The sequence below is a fragment of the Erigeron canadensis genome, chromosome 6 (assembly GCF_010389155.1).
Source record: "Erigeron canadensis isolate Cc75 chromosome 6, C_canadensis_v1, whole genome shotgun sequence".
NCBI lineage: Eukaryota > Viridiplantae > Streptophyta > Magnoliopsida > Asterales > Asteraceae > Erigeron > Erigeron canadensis.
Window position 1 is genome coordinate 25,427,979 of NC_057766.1, and position 20,637 is coordinate 25,448,615.

A 20,637-nucleotide genomic window follows, 5' to 3' on the forward strand; every position below is an offset into this window, starting at 1 on the left:
TCACCAAAGTAAACCTCCCTGATTGTTTAGCACTCAACTCCAACCCTCGTATCTCCTTATCTAACCTAAGAGACTCGCTTGCAGTTCTCGACCCCCACAACATGTTCACCGAGAGAGGTATTTGTGATGTATGGATGATGATTGGGCATGGTTGTATTAGATCCTTCAATAAGCTGTACTCCATTGATGCATCAATAGGTACAACGGTAGGATTTTATTGGAGTGGGGAATGACAATGAAGCTTATGATCATCATGAACTTGCTATTTATCAACCAGAATCTAAAACCATCACTAACCTCGGAAGTCATGGATTTTATTACAAGTTTTTTGTGCATTCCTACAACGAAACATTACTTTTGCTTGATCATTGAGATGATAGTAATTGTTTCCTCAACAATAGAGGACAAAGATGGTGGCCACAACTTCCATGCAGATTAAAAATTAAGTAAAATTAAGTATTGTTCTATTTTGTTCATGCTTTTGTTATTTGTGAGATCCATGTTTAACATTAGTTATGTTGAATCTTACTTTATTGTAAACATTATGCACTATTACTTTGTTGCATTTAATCATCATTTAGTATTGTTCTATTTTGTTCTACTACTATGTTGTCACGCGCACTATGCCAGAGATGCATAGTATATATGTTTTGTTTTTTCCATTTTTTTCTATAATATTATACCTGATGTTCTATCTCATTTATATATTAGGAGGGTACAACCTGAGGAACGCCCTTCAGTTTTTCCTTATGTTTCCAGGTTTATGTTATCCTGTTACTGATATGAAATCAGGTACATCTATCAACCATCCTCTACAAAACATAGTGCATGGCTGCTTTCTCAAAACTATTCATACATGTGAGGAGGAGCCTGCCTACACCATTGAGGCATTGACCTTGTTGAGCTAGTATTTTCACTTATCTCTTGTATTTCGTTAATCTTTTTATGCCTAATTGTAGATTGCTATTGGGTATATTTTATATTGATTAAAAATATTTACCCAAATCCTTTAAAAGTGATTACTTAAGTTTGGCTATAAATGTCACTAATATGACTACCTTGTGTATTTGCGAGGTTAAACAGGGCCAAGCTGCAAGATGTACCTTTCTTTGAACTGCGGTTATATATCAAACAAAGTAATCCAGCCAGTTGCTTAGATCATACAGTTACAAGACAGTTACAACCAAGATGGCTGTAATATGTAAACTGGTCATACGTGATATGTGTTGAAGTGGGTAAACATAAACTCGTTGAATACTTTCACTTCTTTTCCGGTCTGAGTACACATGGTATACTAAGAGTGGATTTGTCTATTTTTTAAAATCTTTGATTTTAAATGCTCCATTACATTTTGATAGTAATCGGGTATGGCATCTCAAAGATGTCCATGATTTGATTAAGAAAAACCAAGTAATTCATTTCTCCTTTTATAACTTTTTTTTTATAATAGAAGTTGTTTTTTTATATAAAATTTTCTTTTAGAATGTGTGTGAATTAATCTAAGTTCATTTTTTGTTGCAAGCCATAGTTGTGAAGCACAAGGAAGACAATGTTTACAAGATGCTTCGTGCAAATGCTTTTGAAAATATGAAGAATCTTCGGCTATTCGATGCTAACCAGAACTATACTAGATGTGAATCGTCCATCATAATCCCTGATGGGTTACGATGACTATGTGTCTATGATGGAATCAATACCGGTTTTCTTCTCTGCCATTAGCAGAAATGTGTAAGCTTGTTGGGCTCGAAATGCACGACGGTTAAACATTTATGGAAGAGACGAAAAGGTATGTTACAGATAAAATCTGTTTCTTAGTTGCCGAGTTAACTCATAGTTTGTCATGCCCGGACATTTACACATAAACAAAAGGTTTTTATTAGTGTTCAGTTGTGACAGTATGCTCGCTTATACTTTTATCCTCTCTTTTCTTGTTAGATTATGTGGGTCCTGAAATTCATTCACCTTCAACATTTGGAGTGCCTAGTAAGGTTTTTAGAATTTCTCAGAGGCCCAATATTGAGTTGTTGGTTTTGACATATTGTACATGTTTGGTTGAGGTTCATGAGTCTCTTGTATCTCAAACAACACTTGTTTACTTGGACATTAGTGATTGCTAGAAGCTGAACTAGTGTTTTCCTCCCAACTACCACTTAACAACTGCCCCTCCCTCCCCAACACCACTCGATAGCTACCCCTCTCCCCAAACCCACTTGCCAATGAAACCAATATATGTATATGTCGTGTGTGATGTGGGTTTGTCACTAAAATCAACTACCTTAAAAGATGGTATAATATTTGCTATTATAGTATGTTTGATAGCTATATCTTGTTATGATATATGAAAACTTACACAATTCTGGTACATATTCTATAGAACAAAGCTAGTATGAGTGGTAAGACTTTAGTTTTTGGATGAAAGCTACCATTTTCGTAACACCCATCTAAGTTTCTTGAGCATTACTGTTAAGAATGTATGGGAGGTTTATAGAGTTTACTGTTTTATCTAACTTAAATTCTTTCTTGCAGGATTTAAAAGAAATTGAAGCCATAGTTGTCCCATACAAGAAAAATAATGTTCACCAGAAGCTGGGGTTGCGTGCAGATTGATTTCAAAGCATGAAAAATGTCTGACTACTTGACATTTACTGGAAATTCACTTCTTGTGTGTAACACCCATTGTTTAAAAATAAGGATTTCCAAAAACTTTTGCCTAACGGCGTTAAAAGAAGCGGAATTAACTTTAAAAGTCCAAACCAGTAAAATCTGTTTGGTTTATTCATTAAATGGTGTTACTAGCCATATCATCAAAATAAGTCTAAATGGAAATCCATCGGTTGCCCAACATTAAACAACCGAGTACATTATCAATACAAGTCATTAATATTTAAACATAAAGCAAATGTCTAAAGCGAGCAGCCACTATGGGTAATCTATAGCTAGCTTCAAGATCATCTACCCATGCCTCACATCTTCACACATCTACCTGCTCACTATTGTTGGACTTGAGGGCACAACACATTTTAAAAGAGCAAGTGTTAGCTAACGAATTAGCTAAGTAAGATAACACATGGTTTATAAAACGTTTGTCCATTTAAAACATTATATAAAAGTCATATTAAGTCGTTAAGGCACATATCATCAACATATCATCTCACATACATATCATAGCATCAACATCTTTCATATTAGGATGGGTCATCCTAAATGTGCCTAGTCATCTTTTGCATCATCACATATCACATTCGAACATCTTTATAATTGTGACAAAAGTCACGCATCTCATATAACATATGCATCTCGTTAAGTGTGACATAAGTCGCACCCGACTAGATGAACCACCATTCAGTAGTACATCAATGTCGTTAAGGAATGACAAGCCAATCCAGGAGTAATCCGTATGTTCAATGACAATGGGGTTGGTAAGACCTCCCGTATTACTCTTCACGTTGTACCATGTTGCAAGGAGTCACCCAAGCAACCACATCAACGCACTTAACCGGGCTAGGGCAAGTACGGGTTAATCTTAACACTTTCACATCAAATTTACGAGCTCGATTTCACATCACATATAGTTTAGGTGTTTACACAACCTAAACAACCATCTTTTACGTTTGGGCCCTTAAACGTGCACGTGTCATGGCAACTTAATAAGTCTAGTGAACTAGATGAACAAGCCATGTAATCATGCACATTTCACATATCATCATCATACATCACATTTCATAGCATTTCATTTCATATCATCACATCGCATACATTGTTACATCACGTACATCGTCATATATCATTGCGTATCGTATATCATTACAACATTGCATAACATTTATCATCTTAGATCGTACATCATTTCATATCATATCATCTATTAAGCATACATAACATCTCATAGCAATATGTATCATTGGGGTAGCATTTCAGGCTTTTATATGCATCTACATAGCCCATATCACCTCCCGTATAATCCCGAATACCCATAAGCAAACAAGATACCATTTGGGATGTTATTATATGAAAACTATGTTTATGTTGAACCCTCAGCGTGTCAAAGTAGTGTATCTTACCTCGTAGAAGCACACAACAAATGATAACGTAAGTTACCGATTTTTGCAAGTATTCCCGACTACCTATAATCATTAAACGACATAATGAGCTAATAAATACCCACTCACTTATGGTCATGACTCACTTCTAAATACCTATAAACATGACTCATGACAATGCTTGATGCATCGGACATTCGATTAATACTTTAAAGCTTACATAACTCGACGAAACTCGGGATACACTCACTAAATTAACCTTTCTGGAAACTTGACATTACAATCATCTTTCAAAAACATTTCCATTAGAAAGTAGACTCTCTCACGATTCCGTGGATATCTTATTTGTCAAAAACGGAGTTACGGTTCAAAAGTTATGGCCATTTGAAAATTCCGTCGCTATTGCGTCGCCGCTATGTGTCACTGGTTTCCAGTTGCGCCGCAGCTTAGTAGCTGCGCCGCAGCTAGTCCCCGTTCTGCACAAACCTCATTGTTTAACATCCAAAACTTAACCAAACACACCCCAAATGACCCCAAACCTTATGAACGACTTTTGCACCTCAAAATTCACTATTTTAAGACCATAATGATGCAATGAAATCATTGATTAATCCTTACTTGATTTGCATCACATAATTAAACGTTTTAGGTTACCGAAATGATCAAAACACACGTTTTTGACATCAATTGATCTTCCAATAACCTAGACCAGTTATGGATCTGATTATATGATTGAAAGGACATAAAATCAATGTTATTATACCTTGGATACCTGGAGATTACAAAGAGGATGCAAAAACTTAATCAAAACACTCTCGAATCAACCGAATAACGATGAAATCGAACAATAGGATACCATGGAACAAAGGGAATGGCTAGGGCTTCAAAGGAAATGTATATTCTCTGATTTATGAGTCTAATGACAGATTATTAGACCCTTAACCCGTTTTTTAGTTTCCAGCTTTATCAAAACTAGTCCTTAGACTTCCTTATGGCTCATATTTAGCTTAAAACACCTATGGGGAATACTTACAATACATTAAACACTTTAAGCACCTCCAAAGACATTAAAATATACCTTTAGACACATTAATACATGAATCATTAAGGCTTTAAAACCTTACACATAATGCATATTAATCACACATAAACATTAAATCTCTTAAAGACTTAACGGACACGTTGTGTTGACTTAACGACTCAAGTCAACCGTTAATTAAAAGTTCGGGATGTTACATTGTGAACCTAAATTTTTTCCTGACAAGTTACGGTGGCTTTGTTGGAATCAATACCCATTTTCTTCTCCGACACTAACATCCATGCCTAAGCTTGTTGGGTTTGAAATGTATGGTGGCAACATTGAACACTTGTGAGTGGCAAAACCGCAAAAGGTATTTGGTTGTGATGTCTTGCATTTGTACCTTTTTCTTTTTTAAGCAAAGCATGAAAAGAAAGTAGATAGTGGTTGCATTAGTGATATTTCTTTTTGTTTATTTTATTTTTTATTTTATTTTATTTTTTTAGGTGGTATGGGTTTTTTGCAGGTATAATGGTTTTTCTACCTTTAGAGTATGGGATTAAGGGTCACAATATGTTCCTTGGTTTTGTGGGTTTTAGAATTGAATTTTTGGTCCAAGTTCTAGGTTATCGTGGTTTAGTATCCAGTCTGGTTATTGATTTCTGCATCAATATTCTTTTATTATTAATAATTTAGGTTTTTGACTTTAGGCAATGCTTTTTTTTTTTTTTAATTGTTCCAAGGATTTTATTTATATATAGTTGAACACACCAAATGGGTTTTCTATGTTTTGATCTTATTTGTGTAGTATCTATTTCAGCCTTTCAGGCCAAGAGTGTGTAGACATTTGTCGTATCTATATAGTAGACAAACTGGATTTTATTTGTGTAGTATCTATATAGTAGATGATGATATCTATGTCTTAGAAACATAGTATTTTCATGATTTGTCGTGCATAGACATTTGCAGAGATGAACAATAGGGCAATATTTGTATTCATTTGTGAACAACCACCGTTTATAATTTTATGCATCTCTGTTTTTGGTTATCAGATTATGGAGAACTTGAAATTCATTCATCCTAGGTTGTATGCATTCTAATTTACCCCATGTTCTTTCCATTTTAGCAAAAACCTTGCTTATAGAAATGCTAAATTAGATGTGAATATGAAATTTAGAGTGAAAAATAAAATAATCACACATTCACCCACACAACCGCCCTCTTCACTTAACCGATGACAGATCATTTAACTTCCACTTTTAAGAGATATCGCCGTAATATGCGGGTACTTTTTAGTTTTTTACCCGAGACTTTTGTTTTTAATATGAGATTTGTTTAACTAGTGCTCAGGGGCACCATTTAGATTGCATTTAATGAATTCTAATTTTCTTAGAGTATGAAAATTGCATTTAATATATGCATAACAATTGTAATTATTAAGTTGAATTAATGAATATTAAATAAAAGTCTTTTATTGACATCGTGACTCATAATGCAATTTGTCTAATGATGATAATATTTCTTCATTATTTAGATTGTTATGTTTGGCAAAAAAGCTTCGAGTTGGGGCTATAGTTAGGGGCTGCAGCTGGAGCTTGAAAATGGGGCTAGAAGCTGGGGCTTCTCAACCCTTATTATACAAGCTTTTATTTCAAAGGCCTTTCGGGGTTTTTGGGAGCTTATTGTGGCTAGGGCTTCTAATCTCAAATGTGTATCCAAACAAGGCTACCATTTTAAAAGGGGTTTCTTTTTAAAAGCTCGAAGCTTTTAAGCTCCTAAAAGCCCCTAAGAGCCCTCGATCAAACATACACATAAACTCATTCATCTTTGAAGAATGCTAAAATGATAAATTTTTTACAAACTCATTTCTACAAAATAGCGTGTAGGGTGATGTGGCCCATCCATGTCATTCCCTATTACTCAACTATAGTTAATTTCTTTTTACAAACCATTCTTTATGATTTTTTTTGTACCGATTATATATTTCCTAAACCTTTATGACTTGCTCTGACGCTCTCTCTCCTAAAAGTATGTTTTGTTCCAAAATCAGAAAACCTCAAGATCTCCTCAAATAAAATACACAAAGAAGATTAAACTACAAATTAGGGATGTTTCTGATACTTTACTAAGAGTAGCGTTATTTTATTGATTGAATTTGGTGCAAATTTTATCCTCATCCTAAAAAGATTCAATTTTGTATGCACTTTTACTTTTGAAGTTTTCTTGATGGATTGAAGAAATGTATATGAGTTATAGATTGTGCATCAAATGTTTGAGGAAATTCAAAAATTATTTACTTGACTCATTATGATTTGTAAATTATTAGGTAATTCCAATATATTGGATTGATTTTTTCTAATTGTATGATTTTTATTAAGATATCAATAAAATGCTCATTGGCTACTTCAATATGGATTTAGATATTATTATATTTGATTTGATATGTAGATGAATGGATTGTTCAATGGATGATGCTTTATGGTCTTTTACTACAGATGAGTATAGTTTCACATGATTGTAAGACTTCGTATCTCCAAAAAGGTATATTGACGAAGAAAATCAGGCTACAATATCCTAAGCCACAACAATCCTACATCCTTAAATGTAGCCATTATCAAATCTTGAGTATAAAAAGTTGATAAAACGATCGAAGTGGGCCAATATGTTAATGTATTTGGATGAGGGAAATTACCGAGTTATAAATAATGATTTTGACAAGAGATATTTTTGTATTTGGATAGTAGAGAAGATACCTATTGAAAACAAAAACTTAACTAGAGTTAAGTTAGTGTTAGGTTAATGGGATGACATGGAAGGCCACATCAGATGCTCAGTGAGTTAGTAAAATTTTTTTTTTGTAAATAGTTAGTCATTGTAGTAATTCTCTTCATTTTTTCTCCTACTTTGCATAGTATAAGAACATAAGTTACTAAAAGTTCAGGAGACATAGACATACATATATATGGTATATACACGTTAATATATATTTTCAGGTTCAACTCATGGGCCATCAATTGAATTTTTCACCTCCCAGGAATATTCAAAAGAATAAATCAAATAAAAACAGTTATACTGAATTTAGAATTATGATACAACCTTTAACCAATCTTTAGTATATGTCATTTTAGGTAATATGTAACCTATTGTACATACTCAAATTTGACTAACATTCCATGTGGGTGTCCAATAACCCATAAAATGGAGGCTTTCACATCAATTGCTAAGTAGACACTTATTACCGCGTAGTTTGCAGAATTAGAACTATAGTGCATCTAACTTTATCACTTGCTTGTTATATATTGCATATGCCAATAACAAATGCTAACAAAACAAACTTTACATTTGTTTTGTGTAGTCCGTAAATTTTGGGTTTTTGAAGTGACTGAGGAAACCAAATAAATTTCTCCCGAAATCAATTAAAATTCACTCATGTCAAATATAACTGTCTTTTGAAAAACATTTTACAATCTGTACTTTATCAAGAAAAAACACATGTTCTCTTCTCTTCCAACGACCAACCAAATACTTTTCTAATGCGTCTACAACACGTAATCAACTCCAGTTCATCCGCATGCGCTTTAAGCCTTCGTCTTTATAATAAATAAAAAACGATTGTCATTACATCATCATTTAACAATAATAATAATAAAAAACAAACTTGGCATTAGGAGAGCTACTTTCTAAAACCTTTATTTTTATTAATAAAAATATAATATGACATCATATATTCTTTTTAGTTTTTATTAATATATCTTTTTAAATATTGTAAATCTTTCGTTTATTGTAAATTTAATATGATTTTACTCATCAAATATTTCAATTTATCTACTTATATTATATAACGTTTCTTATTCTTAATGTATCTATGCCAGCAATATTGTAATGTAACCACCGGTGCCTACATTAAGGATTTAGTATTTAAAGATAATGCATAAAGACGATTCAATTATTAACTTTTTTATTTTCATTTAAACAATATTGGCAACTTGCCACACAAAATATAGACATTTATACGTTACAATCATTTTATTATTCATGGTGTAATAGATATTTATTTATAAAACTTTTTAAAAATGTCCCGGGTTAAACCGAGTTAATTAGCTACTTACGATCAATATATTAAACAAAATTTGAGTATACTAGTTTTTGAAATGCCTTGAAAGATTGATTTTTTGATTAAGTACTAGTTTGACCACACTGGATGGGATCCTCCAACAATATACTGATAATAATTTTGGATCAATTAGAAAAAAAAAAAAAAAAGTTGTGTGTAAAAGCAAAAACTTTGCAACAGCATTCCACCGCCACCAAACAAATTAACAAAACTAACAATCTAACCATTCAATGGCTGCGGCAGCGAGTACCTGCCGAACCCCGATAAATCCGCCACACAACCCTTGTATTTCTTCCCCCCAAAATCTTCAATTCAAATCTCCAATCAAATTTCACCGATTTCATAATTTAATTTCATTATGTTCTTCATCATCATCCATTGAAGGCGGCCCCACTCAAGGAAAAACCACTTCACTTCCCAGTAATTCATTTCTTTAATTTAATTTATTAACATTTTTAATATTGATTTATTTACTCCATTTTTATTTATTTTAATTGGCGGGTAAATGTGTAGGGCCATTAACATCTGTTGATTTGACTGGATTGCCAGCTGAAGGTTCTCGAATACGTGTTGCTTATCAGGTTCTTATTAATACTACTTATTTATCCAATTGTTTTTAATAAATTATTTAATATATATATATATGTATGTATGTATGTATAGGTTACTGTATCTGTTAATTTGGTTGGTGGCAGGGAGTTCCGGGGGCGTATAGTGAATCGGCTGCTGAAAAGGCTTACCCTAACTGTGAGGCTGTCCCGTGCGAACAATTCGAGACTGCTTTTGAGGTATTTTATCGAGCTTGCTGGCTTTGTCGATGTTGATCGATCGTATGTTTGTTTTATGCATATTGAATAAGTAAGAATTTGTCGTATTATGTAGCATTTTAAAAATTATATGTATAGAGAGCAGGGCCGATGATCTGCTTGTTTAGCATATGCCTCTTTTACGTAAGGAAGATAATAAAAAGTTAAACGACCCTGCTAGGCTGATTACATTACATAGGAAAATAAAGAATGAATTAACTGGTAGGCAACTCAGAAAAAGGTTAAAATCTTCTATTATATTAGATTTAGTTTTGGCTGTATAGCGATATTCTTAAAACTATAACACTATCGTATGCAGTTGCACCTTAGGAAGTATACTCTCTAACATCGTTTATCACTAAATACTTGTTATTGCTTCTTGCCTTCTTCTATTATATAGCCTATTTGAAATGCTGTAGCTGTGTGCTTAATACCTGATACTCTAGAAAGATCTTTGTCATACTGACATGGTGATCTTACAAGGATTGGCTCATTATTATATAATTGAAATTCTGTGTGGCGACTTGTCAATTGCTATGTGTGCGACTTCAAATCCAAGTTTAGCATTCAAAGTGAACTACAATACGAGTGGAAATGCTCTTAAAATAACGGTATTGGTATGTAAGGGACATTTTGAGGCAGCTTTCATAGAATCATATCATTGGCATTTACGTCTTAATAGTGACAGTGTGTTTAGGTTCAGATGGTCAATCTTGCAGACTCATTTGACATGTATGAATACTTATATTGACATGTTAGTCTACCTGCCCTACCCACCCATTTTGCGACTTGTAGAAGTTATCATGACAAAGTTCTTGGATGAATAAAGAGAACAGTTTGAACCCTTGGTTATCTACACTGCAGGCTGTTGAGCGGTGGCTGGTCGACCGGGCAGTTTTACCTATTGAGAATTCTTTAGGAGGTAGCATTCATAGGAATTATGACCTGTTACTTCGACACAGACTGCACATTGTTGGGGAAGTGAAACTTGCCATCCGCCATTGCTTGCTAGCTAATCATGGTGTCAAAATCGAAGATCTGAAAAGGGTTCTTAGCCATCCACAGGTGTGGTTACTTCTATTAGTTCAGGTAATTACTCATTTTGTATTGAGAATAAAATGTGCTTCAATTTTTATACAGGCTCTTGCCCAATGTGAGAACACATTAACACGATTAGGGATAGTCAGAGAAGCTGTTGATGATACTGCTGGTGCTGCGAAGGTAGTTACATGTTCCCTTTTTTTTGTTTCAAATCAATAGGATTACGAAAGAAATTAGAAAAGAAGAGGTAAGAAATATGTAATGACTTCTATGAACCTAGGGAACATATTATAGATACTGTTTGGTCTGCTGGACATAAAATCTGTGAACTGTTATATGGCTGAGATGCATACTCATGTCTATGTTATTCAGCTGCATGACAAACCCATATTTGGGTGTTTTCTAATTCTTTATTGAAAACAATTTAACGAATTACAAAATATAAGGTGGTTTTTTTATGGGTCCCAACTGCTAAGTTTATTGACTATTGTTAGGCGATGGTGTGAACAATGTAGTGAAAATGCACTTGATGGTAAAGTAACACTAACCATGCATATCCTAAAGAACTACAGAGTTGAGTGTAATCATATTGGGGTTTTTGTATCTCTAGTAGCAATAATGTAGTTGGTAGTCCACAAAGCTCCTTTAGCTCGTACTACATGTAGCAAGCTGGGTATGTTTAATTAAAATACTGCAAATCAAGTAGTGTTCAGAAAACCAGACATTATTGTCCTCCTTTCTGATTTCATTTTGTCTTGTCATGGATTTATAGGTTATAGGCTTACAGTAAGATTATAACTTGTTACACTCAGCCTTTTAATGTTTGATCTCAGGATTCATTTAGTTTGTAATTGAATGTCTAGGTCTAGAGGTTGAACTACTCTTTCATATGTAAAACAAGTGATATTTTATGTATTTATCCTTAATATTAGCATATCTATGTTGTATAGTCATTTTTGGTGGGATTTCGGTTTTCGGCCTTCCTCCAGAATTTTGGTCCAAATTTCGGTCCCATTATTATCAGTGATATTTACCGATAGCCCACCAATATTGGTAAAAATATCGGCCCAAATTTCGGCGGGATATCGGTTTTCCAGGTCTGTTTTAAACTTTTTTTTTTGTTGGGTGCAAATTTAAACACACCATAATAAACACTAAGTATCAACACTAATCTATCAAACATTGACACTGTTAAGCTTATTTCTGTTAAGTATTAGTTATTATATATATAAGTATCGCATAATATTAAAATTACCTATATCCCACCAACCGTATCTCAAATATCAGTCCTTGACGGACATTTGATTTTGGACCGGTATAACTACATAGTATGTATGTTATATTATTGAGGAATGTGCCCTAATGTTCTATATTATTTTTTTTTCTCCTTCCAATGGCAGCATGTTGCTCTCCATGAACTTGAGGATACTGGAGCAGTTGCTAGTGCTGCTGCTGCTAAGATCTACGGATTAAATTTACTTGTTCAGGATATTCAGGTACCTCTTAAACTAATGCCTTTACCAGGTGTCTTTGACAGCTAAGTCTTTAGCGCCATTGTCTAATTACTCCTTCAATCGGGCCTTTCTGTCTGGTGTCTAATACAGTATTACTTATTATATAATTGTTTTCATCATAAATCATTTTCAGCATTTGAAATGTGTCCTTTTTAGCTAGTTTCTAAGAGTAGATGGGTTACACCACCATGAGCTCTTTTGCAGGATTATTCTGATAATGTCACTCGATTCTTAATGCTTGCAAGGGAACCCATAATTCCACGTACCGATAGACCATTCAAGGTTAGATTACTTGTGATAGTTTCAGAATATTGTTGTTTTGTTATAAAAATGATCATTTTTATACTTTAGCGATTTTATGTCTCAGACAAGTATTGTCTTCTCACTAGACGAGGGCCCTGGGATGCTTTTCAAGGCACTTGCAGTGTTTGCTATGAGACAAATAAATCTTACCAAGGCATGTTAATTATATTTGTCTTCACTTACATTTGGCGTGTTTTTTTTTTTAGCATCTAAGCCAATTTCTTAGTATTTTATTTACGTTAAAGCAGATTGAAAGTCGTCCTCTGCAAAGACAGGCCTTACCTGCACATAATGAAATTACCAACGGTTTTCCTGGGTATTTTATTGACTTCTTTTGTTGCTTTATTTTTAATTATAGATGGTCAAATGGGCAGGTTGGAAGCTGGATAACCAGTCAATATGGGTAGTTTTTGGCGTGGGTTGAGATTGGTGGGATAGGGTTTAGTCGTCCAGAAACACTTTTTGTCCAAAATTCCAAATCTCTTTTATGCCAAATATTGCTATTAAATTGATATTATTTTTCAATAGTCTGATTGTGTAACAAATTGATATAGGAGATTTTTATGCATAAAACTTCCGATCTGTTTGTTTTCCTTCTAAACTAATATGTATTTTACCTGTTTGACTCATTAGATGAATCGATGATCTACATCTGACTGCTTCATAAATTAATTGACCATAATTCGCTCTTCTATTCAGCGTTTTTCACCTTGCACGTGCTGTCATTTGGTTTAATTGCGCTATTCTTGTACAGGTCTTTCCCTTACCTTTTCTATGTTGACTTCCAAGCATCCATGGCCGACCAAAGGGCCCAGAATGCACTTTCACACCTTAAGGTTTCAGTGTGGTTTAATTTCACTTGACTTTACTAAGTCAACACCATGATATTGATCTTTAACATGTTGCATTTCGTTGATAGGAGTTCGCTACTTTCTTGAGTGTGCTAGGAAGTTACCCTGAGGATGTAACCATATAATGCTTTCAGAATTTGCGCCTAGTAAGTGTTTACATAATTTTGTACTCCTTTTTTGCCAGACAATATTGTTAACTAAATATAATTACAAACAAACTCTATTCACCAACTCATTGCAAGTTACAACTAATTGGTAGTAAGTGATGAAACACTAAAACAAAAACAAAAGAACTACAACCAATTTTCAGAAACCACGAAACAAGACTTATTGATGCTACCTAGACATTAGCACAAGAAATAAGTCTACCAAAGGATGTGGCCGAAATTTGGGAGTTAGACAAAATGCGAGTACCACTAGCAGATAGCATCCCACTTTTTGACTTATTAAAAGTGTCTTCCTTTATATACAAATTACAGGTTGATCTTGTAAGTTTTGAAATTATACTGGTAATATTTTATTTATATATAACCACAATGATAATTCTGTAATTAACACTATTAATGATTTATGCAATAAGTGTTTGTTATCAGAAAGTTGATAATTACATCAAAGAACATGACTGATCTGAATGTCATAAGGATCTGTTAAATCTATATGTGAGTCATAAAGATCTGTTAAATGAATTACACATCCTCATGTCGAGGCTTTCCAAATGTCATTAAGATCTGTTAATGTATATGTGAGTCATTACACTTTGTTAATGTATATGTGAGTCATTACACTATGCTAACAAAGTCAGCATCATGCGTATTTTATTTTATTTTTTATGTAAATCATAAGAACTTGATAGCACAAAGTTTTTGCAACTTTTGACCTTGTTCTTGGGAAACTCATGTTCTGATAAATGAACCAGGAGTGGTTTGAAAGTTATTTTTCTGTATACCTCTTTGCATTTGCTCCAACTCATTTCATTCATTTTTCTTATTTGTCCATAGTTTAGGCCTACTCAGGACATGCATTCGTGAATGCAGAATATGCAACGAGGAAATGAAATTGCAGGCTATGGTCCTTCGTGGAGATGTTTGGGATCACAGGATAATGTTTTGCTATGATATATCAAAAACTTGTATAGATCAATAGGACCTCCAAATGAAACCTTTTCAGCAGAAATCCGCCCAGAGAGGATTTACTGCTGCATTTATTGATTTGATTCAGTTTTAATAAACTCCAGAAAAATGCAATTAAGAAGCGAAATAAAATATCGAGTTGACATGAAGTATTATTAGTTTGTTCAGTTTTGAGACCATGCTGTTTTTTTAAAAGCAAGGAACTGCGTAGATAGTATGCGTAGTTGTTAATTGTTGGGAATTATGTAGCAATTACTTTTCATCCATGGCAATTCTTTCTGAACCAAATTACTTTTGCTATAATATTGAAGTTCGCTTGAAATCTGAACATGTTTAGTTAAGCAATTCCATTCAAGCTATGACAAGACAGGTGTGCCAGTTGAAGAGTCGTTTTATGACATTTTAAGTCTTTAGATTTGGGTACCCTTAAAATCTTAGAGTTTTGCATCATTTAACTTGGGGTTTAATTCATATGGTGGTGATAATGGTCTCGTTTTCTGTTTGGCTATTGTTGTCACTTGTCAACCTTTTCTTAGCATGATAACATTCAATGAGCAAAAGTCTCACGACTTGGTTTTTGTGATAAATGGTCTCGTTTTTTTGTTAAAAAAAATAATTATTTGAGACTGCCGATTTGATCTTTTGTGTTTCTTGATGCCAAGATTCCCAATGCTAGCATATTCCCACAAAAGTGAAATATGCCGGACGGGTAAGTAATTGTTTAGCGCTGACCACTGCTATTAGATTAAGTATAGGGTCAAAGTTTATCAATCTTCAAATTGCAATCACTCTGATATAAAATGTATATGTACAAAATCTAGAAAACATGTCACATGGTTTATCATGTGTATTAGTGTGGGTTGTACTACTCTAGAATTGTCATTTGGTTCTAGTATCTTAGTTATAACACCATCTGTCCATCTGAACGTGATCATCCTCTCTAGAATTTCGAGTTCAAGTTTCTTCATTCACCTCTTGTTCATGTGTAATTATTGGTTCGTTTAGTTTGTAGGTCATTATGTACTTTGAAGGTCGTAGCTTGTGGTCCATGGTTGAAACTTTGAAGTATAAGGTTCGTGTTATCCGTTTTTCAATCCGTCTATGGTGCATCAGTCCATTTGTGTATTGTTGTCTATCTCGACGTTTGTAGTTTCATAACTTCTAATACATGTAGTTCGAAATTTGGTTCATATAATTTAAGTATGTAATATGACAATGTATCAAAGAAGCATATATGATTAAAAGGAAATGTTAAGTGCAACAAGCTATACCATCACTATCAGTGATCACGTGAGTAACTAAAATAAAATAATTAAGGACTCATAAATTGTTTGCTATAACACCGTGCCACTACAACATGTATCTATGATTAAAAATCAAAATTCACTTAGCTATAAAAATACACTCAAATAGTCAAATACTCAAATCTAATCTAAGATAACTAAAAATGTATCTACGCAATACGATTGGCGATAAGAGGTAGTGGTGAAGGCGGCGGCGGGCGATGACGGTGACGGGTGAAAATGTAAAAGTAATTTTTGTAAATAAAAAGTGGTGATGTAGTTTCTTTTAAAAACTTTTTATGTGTTAAAAGTAGAGGTGGCAAAATGTACGGGTTGGATCGTGTTGGGTGACGGGTCAAAATGGGTTCGGGTCAAAACGGGTCCGGGTCAAAATGGGTAGCTTTGAAAACGGGTCAAAACGGACCGGGTCAAAATGGGTCCGGGTCAAAACGGGTCATTTATAAATCGAGCTTAATTATATGTTTTTCTTAATCATCGTTATTGTTTATTAAAAGCAATGTTAATTCATCTTAATTATATGTTTTTTTTTCTTTTTCGAATTCAATATATAGATGCTGGTTTTGTAAGTTAATTAAATAGTAAAAAAGTTTACATTCATAAAACGTTGTAAAAAGATACTTGTATATAAACATGAAAAAAAAAATAACTAAAAATTATATTACAATATAAAAAAAGATGTATACATAAACTTCAAATGAAATCAGATGTAACTAAATCTAAATTAAATCAAATATCTAGTAGGTGGAGGGTCCTACACTAACCATTTGTACAAAACTGAAGAAAGTATTGCCGCTTAACCATTTGTACAAAACACATATATGATAGTACAATGCTTTGGTGTTTTCAGTTGGTAAAATGGGACCACTACATCCAGTCATCCATAATCATTCATTCCTAAGTCCGCCCAATTTAACTCGTAATCATTAATAAGTCTACCCAATATAACCCGGGAGAGGGATTGTTTTTGTGGTCCATAACAACCCGTGTGAAACTTGCATGGAGGCCAATGAGATCCATTCTTTTCTAAAAACAACCCAGATCAATCCAAATTGATATATCTGGGTTCAATTTGCTACCTCTAGTTAAAGATGTATTTTATAAATAAGTAAGGGTATTATAAGTATATAATGTGAAGATAAGATATCTAAATTATTGAACAAAAATGAGAGGGTAATTTTGAGGTTATTGGTTCATTAGTTTTTTCTTTTTAACAGTAATTTTAATTCACAAAACGCCCATGTATATTACGAGAAATCTGCATACAATACAATTACAGTAAACAATATTTACATCACGTTAAACTTTTGCCAATCCTTCCAACTTAATGATGATATCCTTTTCTTCCTATTTCTATACCAAAGGAATCCAAAAGATTTAATGTTAGATAGGAATTTGTTTTGTAAAAGTCTAAACTTTAAAGATAAAAGATATATTAAAAAGAAAAAGAATCGCAGGCCCAAACAGAAAACAAAAACAAAGTCGGCCCATTTCTCCGAAGCCCTAATTTCCATTTCCACACTTATATGCATACACCAACCTTGTCACACTTCAAAAAACCCTAGCACCCTCCCTTTCATCACTCTCACAAAAACTCACACACACACACTTAACCAAAAATGGCCGCCGCCGCCGCCCGCCCACTCGTGACAATCCAGTCACTGGAATCCGATATGGCGACTGACAACGCCACCCTCCCTCTCCCACATGTCATGAAATCATCGATTCGACCAGACATCGTGAACTTCGTTCACGCCAACATCTCAAAAAACAGCCGTCAGCCCTACGCCGTCTCTCGCAAAGCCGGCCACCAGACCTCCGCCGAGTCATGGGGAACTGGCCGTGCTGTGTCTCGTATCCCACGTGTTCCCGGCGGCGGAACTCACCGTGCCGGACAGGGAGCTTTTGGAAACATGTGTAGAGGTGGAAGGATGTTTGCACCAACAAGGATCTGGAGGAGGTGGCACAGGAAGATCAATGTTAACCAGAAGCGATACGCTGTCGTTTCGGCTATTGCAGCGAGTGCTGTACCTTCGCTTGTGATGGCGCGTGGACACAGGATTGAGGAAGTTCCGGAGTTGCCGTTGGTTGTTAGTGATACAGCTGAAGGGATTGAGAAGACTCAGAATGCGATTAAGGTGTTGAAGCAGATTGGTGCTTTTCCTGATGCCGAGAAGGCCAAGGATTCTGTTGGTATTCGTCCTGGAAAGGGAAAAATGAGGAACCGCAGGTATACTTTTTTTTTTCTTTTCTATTTTCTATATCTATATCTATATATATGTATGCATTTTATGTATGTTTTAAATTTATGATATAATGTTTGTTGATTAGTTTACATTGTTATCTGGATGTAGTTATGTATTGATATATGTGCTGTAATGTATACAAGTGTATAATTTCTATGTATATACACACACATATTGGGGGATTATGTTATTTACATATGTCTGTTTTTGTATAAGGTACCTTTATGTTCTATAGAATTTGTGTTTATAATTATGTATATGTGATATGTGTATGCAGTAAGTAATTTATCAATTTGGGTTCACTTTTTAATACTGTTTAGAAAGCCATGGTTTTTGAGTTTATTAGTTAGAAACTGTATCGATTATTAAGATATATAGTGGCTGTTAAATTAAAATACTTTTGTTTTGATGGATTATATTGTAGTCAATTTGGATTTGGTTGGTTATAATTAAAATTCAGTTTACTTTTATGTCTGGTACGGCTACATTAGATTTGATGTCTTGATGTAAAAATGAATTTGGTTTGTATTGCTGTCTGTATGCTATATTATTGTATCTAAAGTATTTCATTATATATGTGCACTATTTACTTTGATATTTGTAATGAATTACTGATATATAGTTATGTGATATCTGATGTTGGTTTGTATAAAATGCTTAAACATACGGCGTTGTACATGTGAGTAACTTGAGTCTTTGGTTTTACACCGAAACTCCGGATATGTTTTGTCTGCTAGCTGATTTTGTTTCTGTGTGTATCAATTGTATTTAATGTAATATTTAATATAGTTTTAATGGATTAAGTTATGATATTAATGTAATAACAGGTACATTTCCCGCAAAGGACCCTTGATTGTGTATGGGACTGAAGGTGCCAAGCTCGTTAAGGCATTCCGGAACATTCCTGGAGTTGAGGTTGCTAATGTTGAGAGGTTGAACTTGCTTAAGTTGGCTCCAGGAGGTCATCTTGGAAGGTTTATCATCTGGACTAAATCTGCTTTTGAGAAGCTTGATTCGATCTATGGTTCGTTTGAGAAGACTAGCGAGAAGAAGAAGGGGTATGTTTTGCCCAGGGCTAAGATGGTGAATGCTGATTTGGCTAGAATTATCAACTCTGATGAGGTTCAGTCTGTTGTGAAGCCAATTAAGAAGGAGGTGAAGAGGGCACCAATGAAGAAGAACCCATTGAAGAACTTGAACACCATGCTGAGGTTGAACCCATATGCCAAGACTGCTAAGAGGATGGCCCTTCTTGCTGAAGAACAGAGGAAGAAGTCCAAGCAAGAGAAGCTTGACAAGAAGAGGCAGCCAATTTCAAAGGTACATATGTTTCACTATTTCGAACTTCATTATTATATAGAGTTTTGTGCTTACATGTTTTTGCTTTTTATATGCTTTGATTTTTGTTAAACTCTTTTTATAGTAGCTTTGCTTATGGAAATCCAATTGGTTGATTCTTTTATATATGGGTTAAAATGTGGTTCTTCCTTTTTTTTTTCTATGAAAGGTTTTATAGTTTGATGAGCTATATTTATGATGCTTCTTGCATCCATATGCCTCGATCAAAGATAACCAACCCTCATTATTCTTTTAGCTTATATCCTTTTATATGTTGTTCTAGTTGAGGCTGTCTGTCTTACGAGCAAATCTGCAATATGATGTGATGTGTTTCTGTATCTGATTTCATTTAACAGATAGTATTATATGATTTTGCGCACTACTGATTTTAACCATCTTCTTTAGATACCTCGTCGTACATTAGTATATTACACATTTCCATATTCGTGTTATGATAACCTTGCTAGAAGTATAGGTTGGTTCTCCTTCATATTTATTCGGCATCCATCTCGTTTGTTAACTTATGTTTTCTTGTTTAACTTTTGTTGTCAAAACAGGAGGAAGCATCAAAGATTAAGACTGCTAGCAAGGCATGGTACAAGACTATGATCTCAGACAGTGACTATGCTGAGTTTGATGTTTTCACCAAGTGGCTCGGAGTTTCACAGTGATTTCTCTCTTCATTGTGTTGAATTGGTTTGTAGTTTAAGACGATCTCCTGATAGAAAGTTAATACCGAGTACCTTTTGTTTTGTTGTCCTGTTAGACATAAACCATTATCCCTGTTCTATGTTACTGGTTTCACCTTGTCTCCAGAGTTTTGTTATGATTGAGCTTTCAGTTAAAACATTGATCTTTACTTTTTGTGTTTGATTCTCCCACTTCTTTCATTAAATGGTTAAGTGCTTTAGTTTGGATTAGCCTCTTTAAAACCT

The 20,637-nt window shown here is 34.1% G+C and overlaps 2 protein-coding genes across 3 annotated transcripts; both read left to right on the forward strand.

Annotated features, from left to right (window-relative positions):
• Nucleotides 1-9,311: 9,311 nt before the first annotated feature.
• LOC122605322 (arogenate dehydratase 2-like) lies at nt 9,312-14,966 on the forward strand. 2 transcript variants are annotated; one of them, XM_043778247.1, is made up of 12 exons: nt 9,312-9,592; nt 9,686-9,753; nt 9,868-9,960; nt 10,843-11,043; nt 11,119-11,199; nt 12,420-12,515; nt 12,738-12,815; nt 12,901-12,990; nt 13,085-13,152; nt 13,591-13,672; nt 13,756-13,833; nt 14,686-14,966. In XM_043778247.1, the coding sequence occupies exons 1-11, from the start codon at nt 9,403-9,405 to the stop codon at nt 13,810-13,812; spliced, it is 1,104 nt and encodes a 367-aa protein (XP_043634182.1). In that variant the 5' UTR covers nt 9,312-9,402; the 3' UTR covers nt 13,813-13,833; nt 14,686-14,966. The 2 variants fall into 2 exon arrangements, with proteins under 2 accessions (XP_043634182.1, XP_043634183.1); XM_043778248.1 differs by having other exon boundaries at nt 14,691-14,966.
• A 2,702-nt stretch (nt 14,967-17,668) lies between these two features.
• Nucleotides 17,669-20,561, forward strand: LOC122603034 (60S ribosomal protein L4). Its single transcript, XM_043775648.1, has 3 exons — nt 17,669-18,348; nt 19,192-19,684; nt 20,260-20,561. Exons 1-3 carry the CDS (start codon nt 17,738-17,740, stop codon nt 20,371-20,373), a joined length of 1,218 nt encoding a protein of 405 aa, XP_043631583.1. The 5' UTR covers nt 17,669-17,737; the 3' UTR covers nt 20,374-20,561.
• Nucleotides 20,562-20,637: the final 76 nt, after the last annotated feature.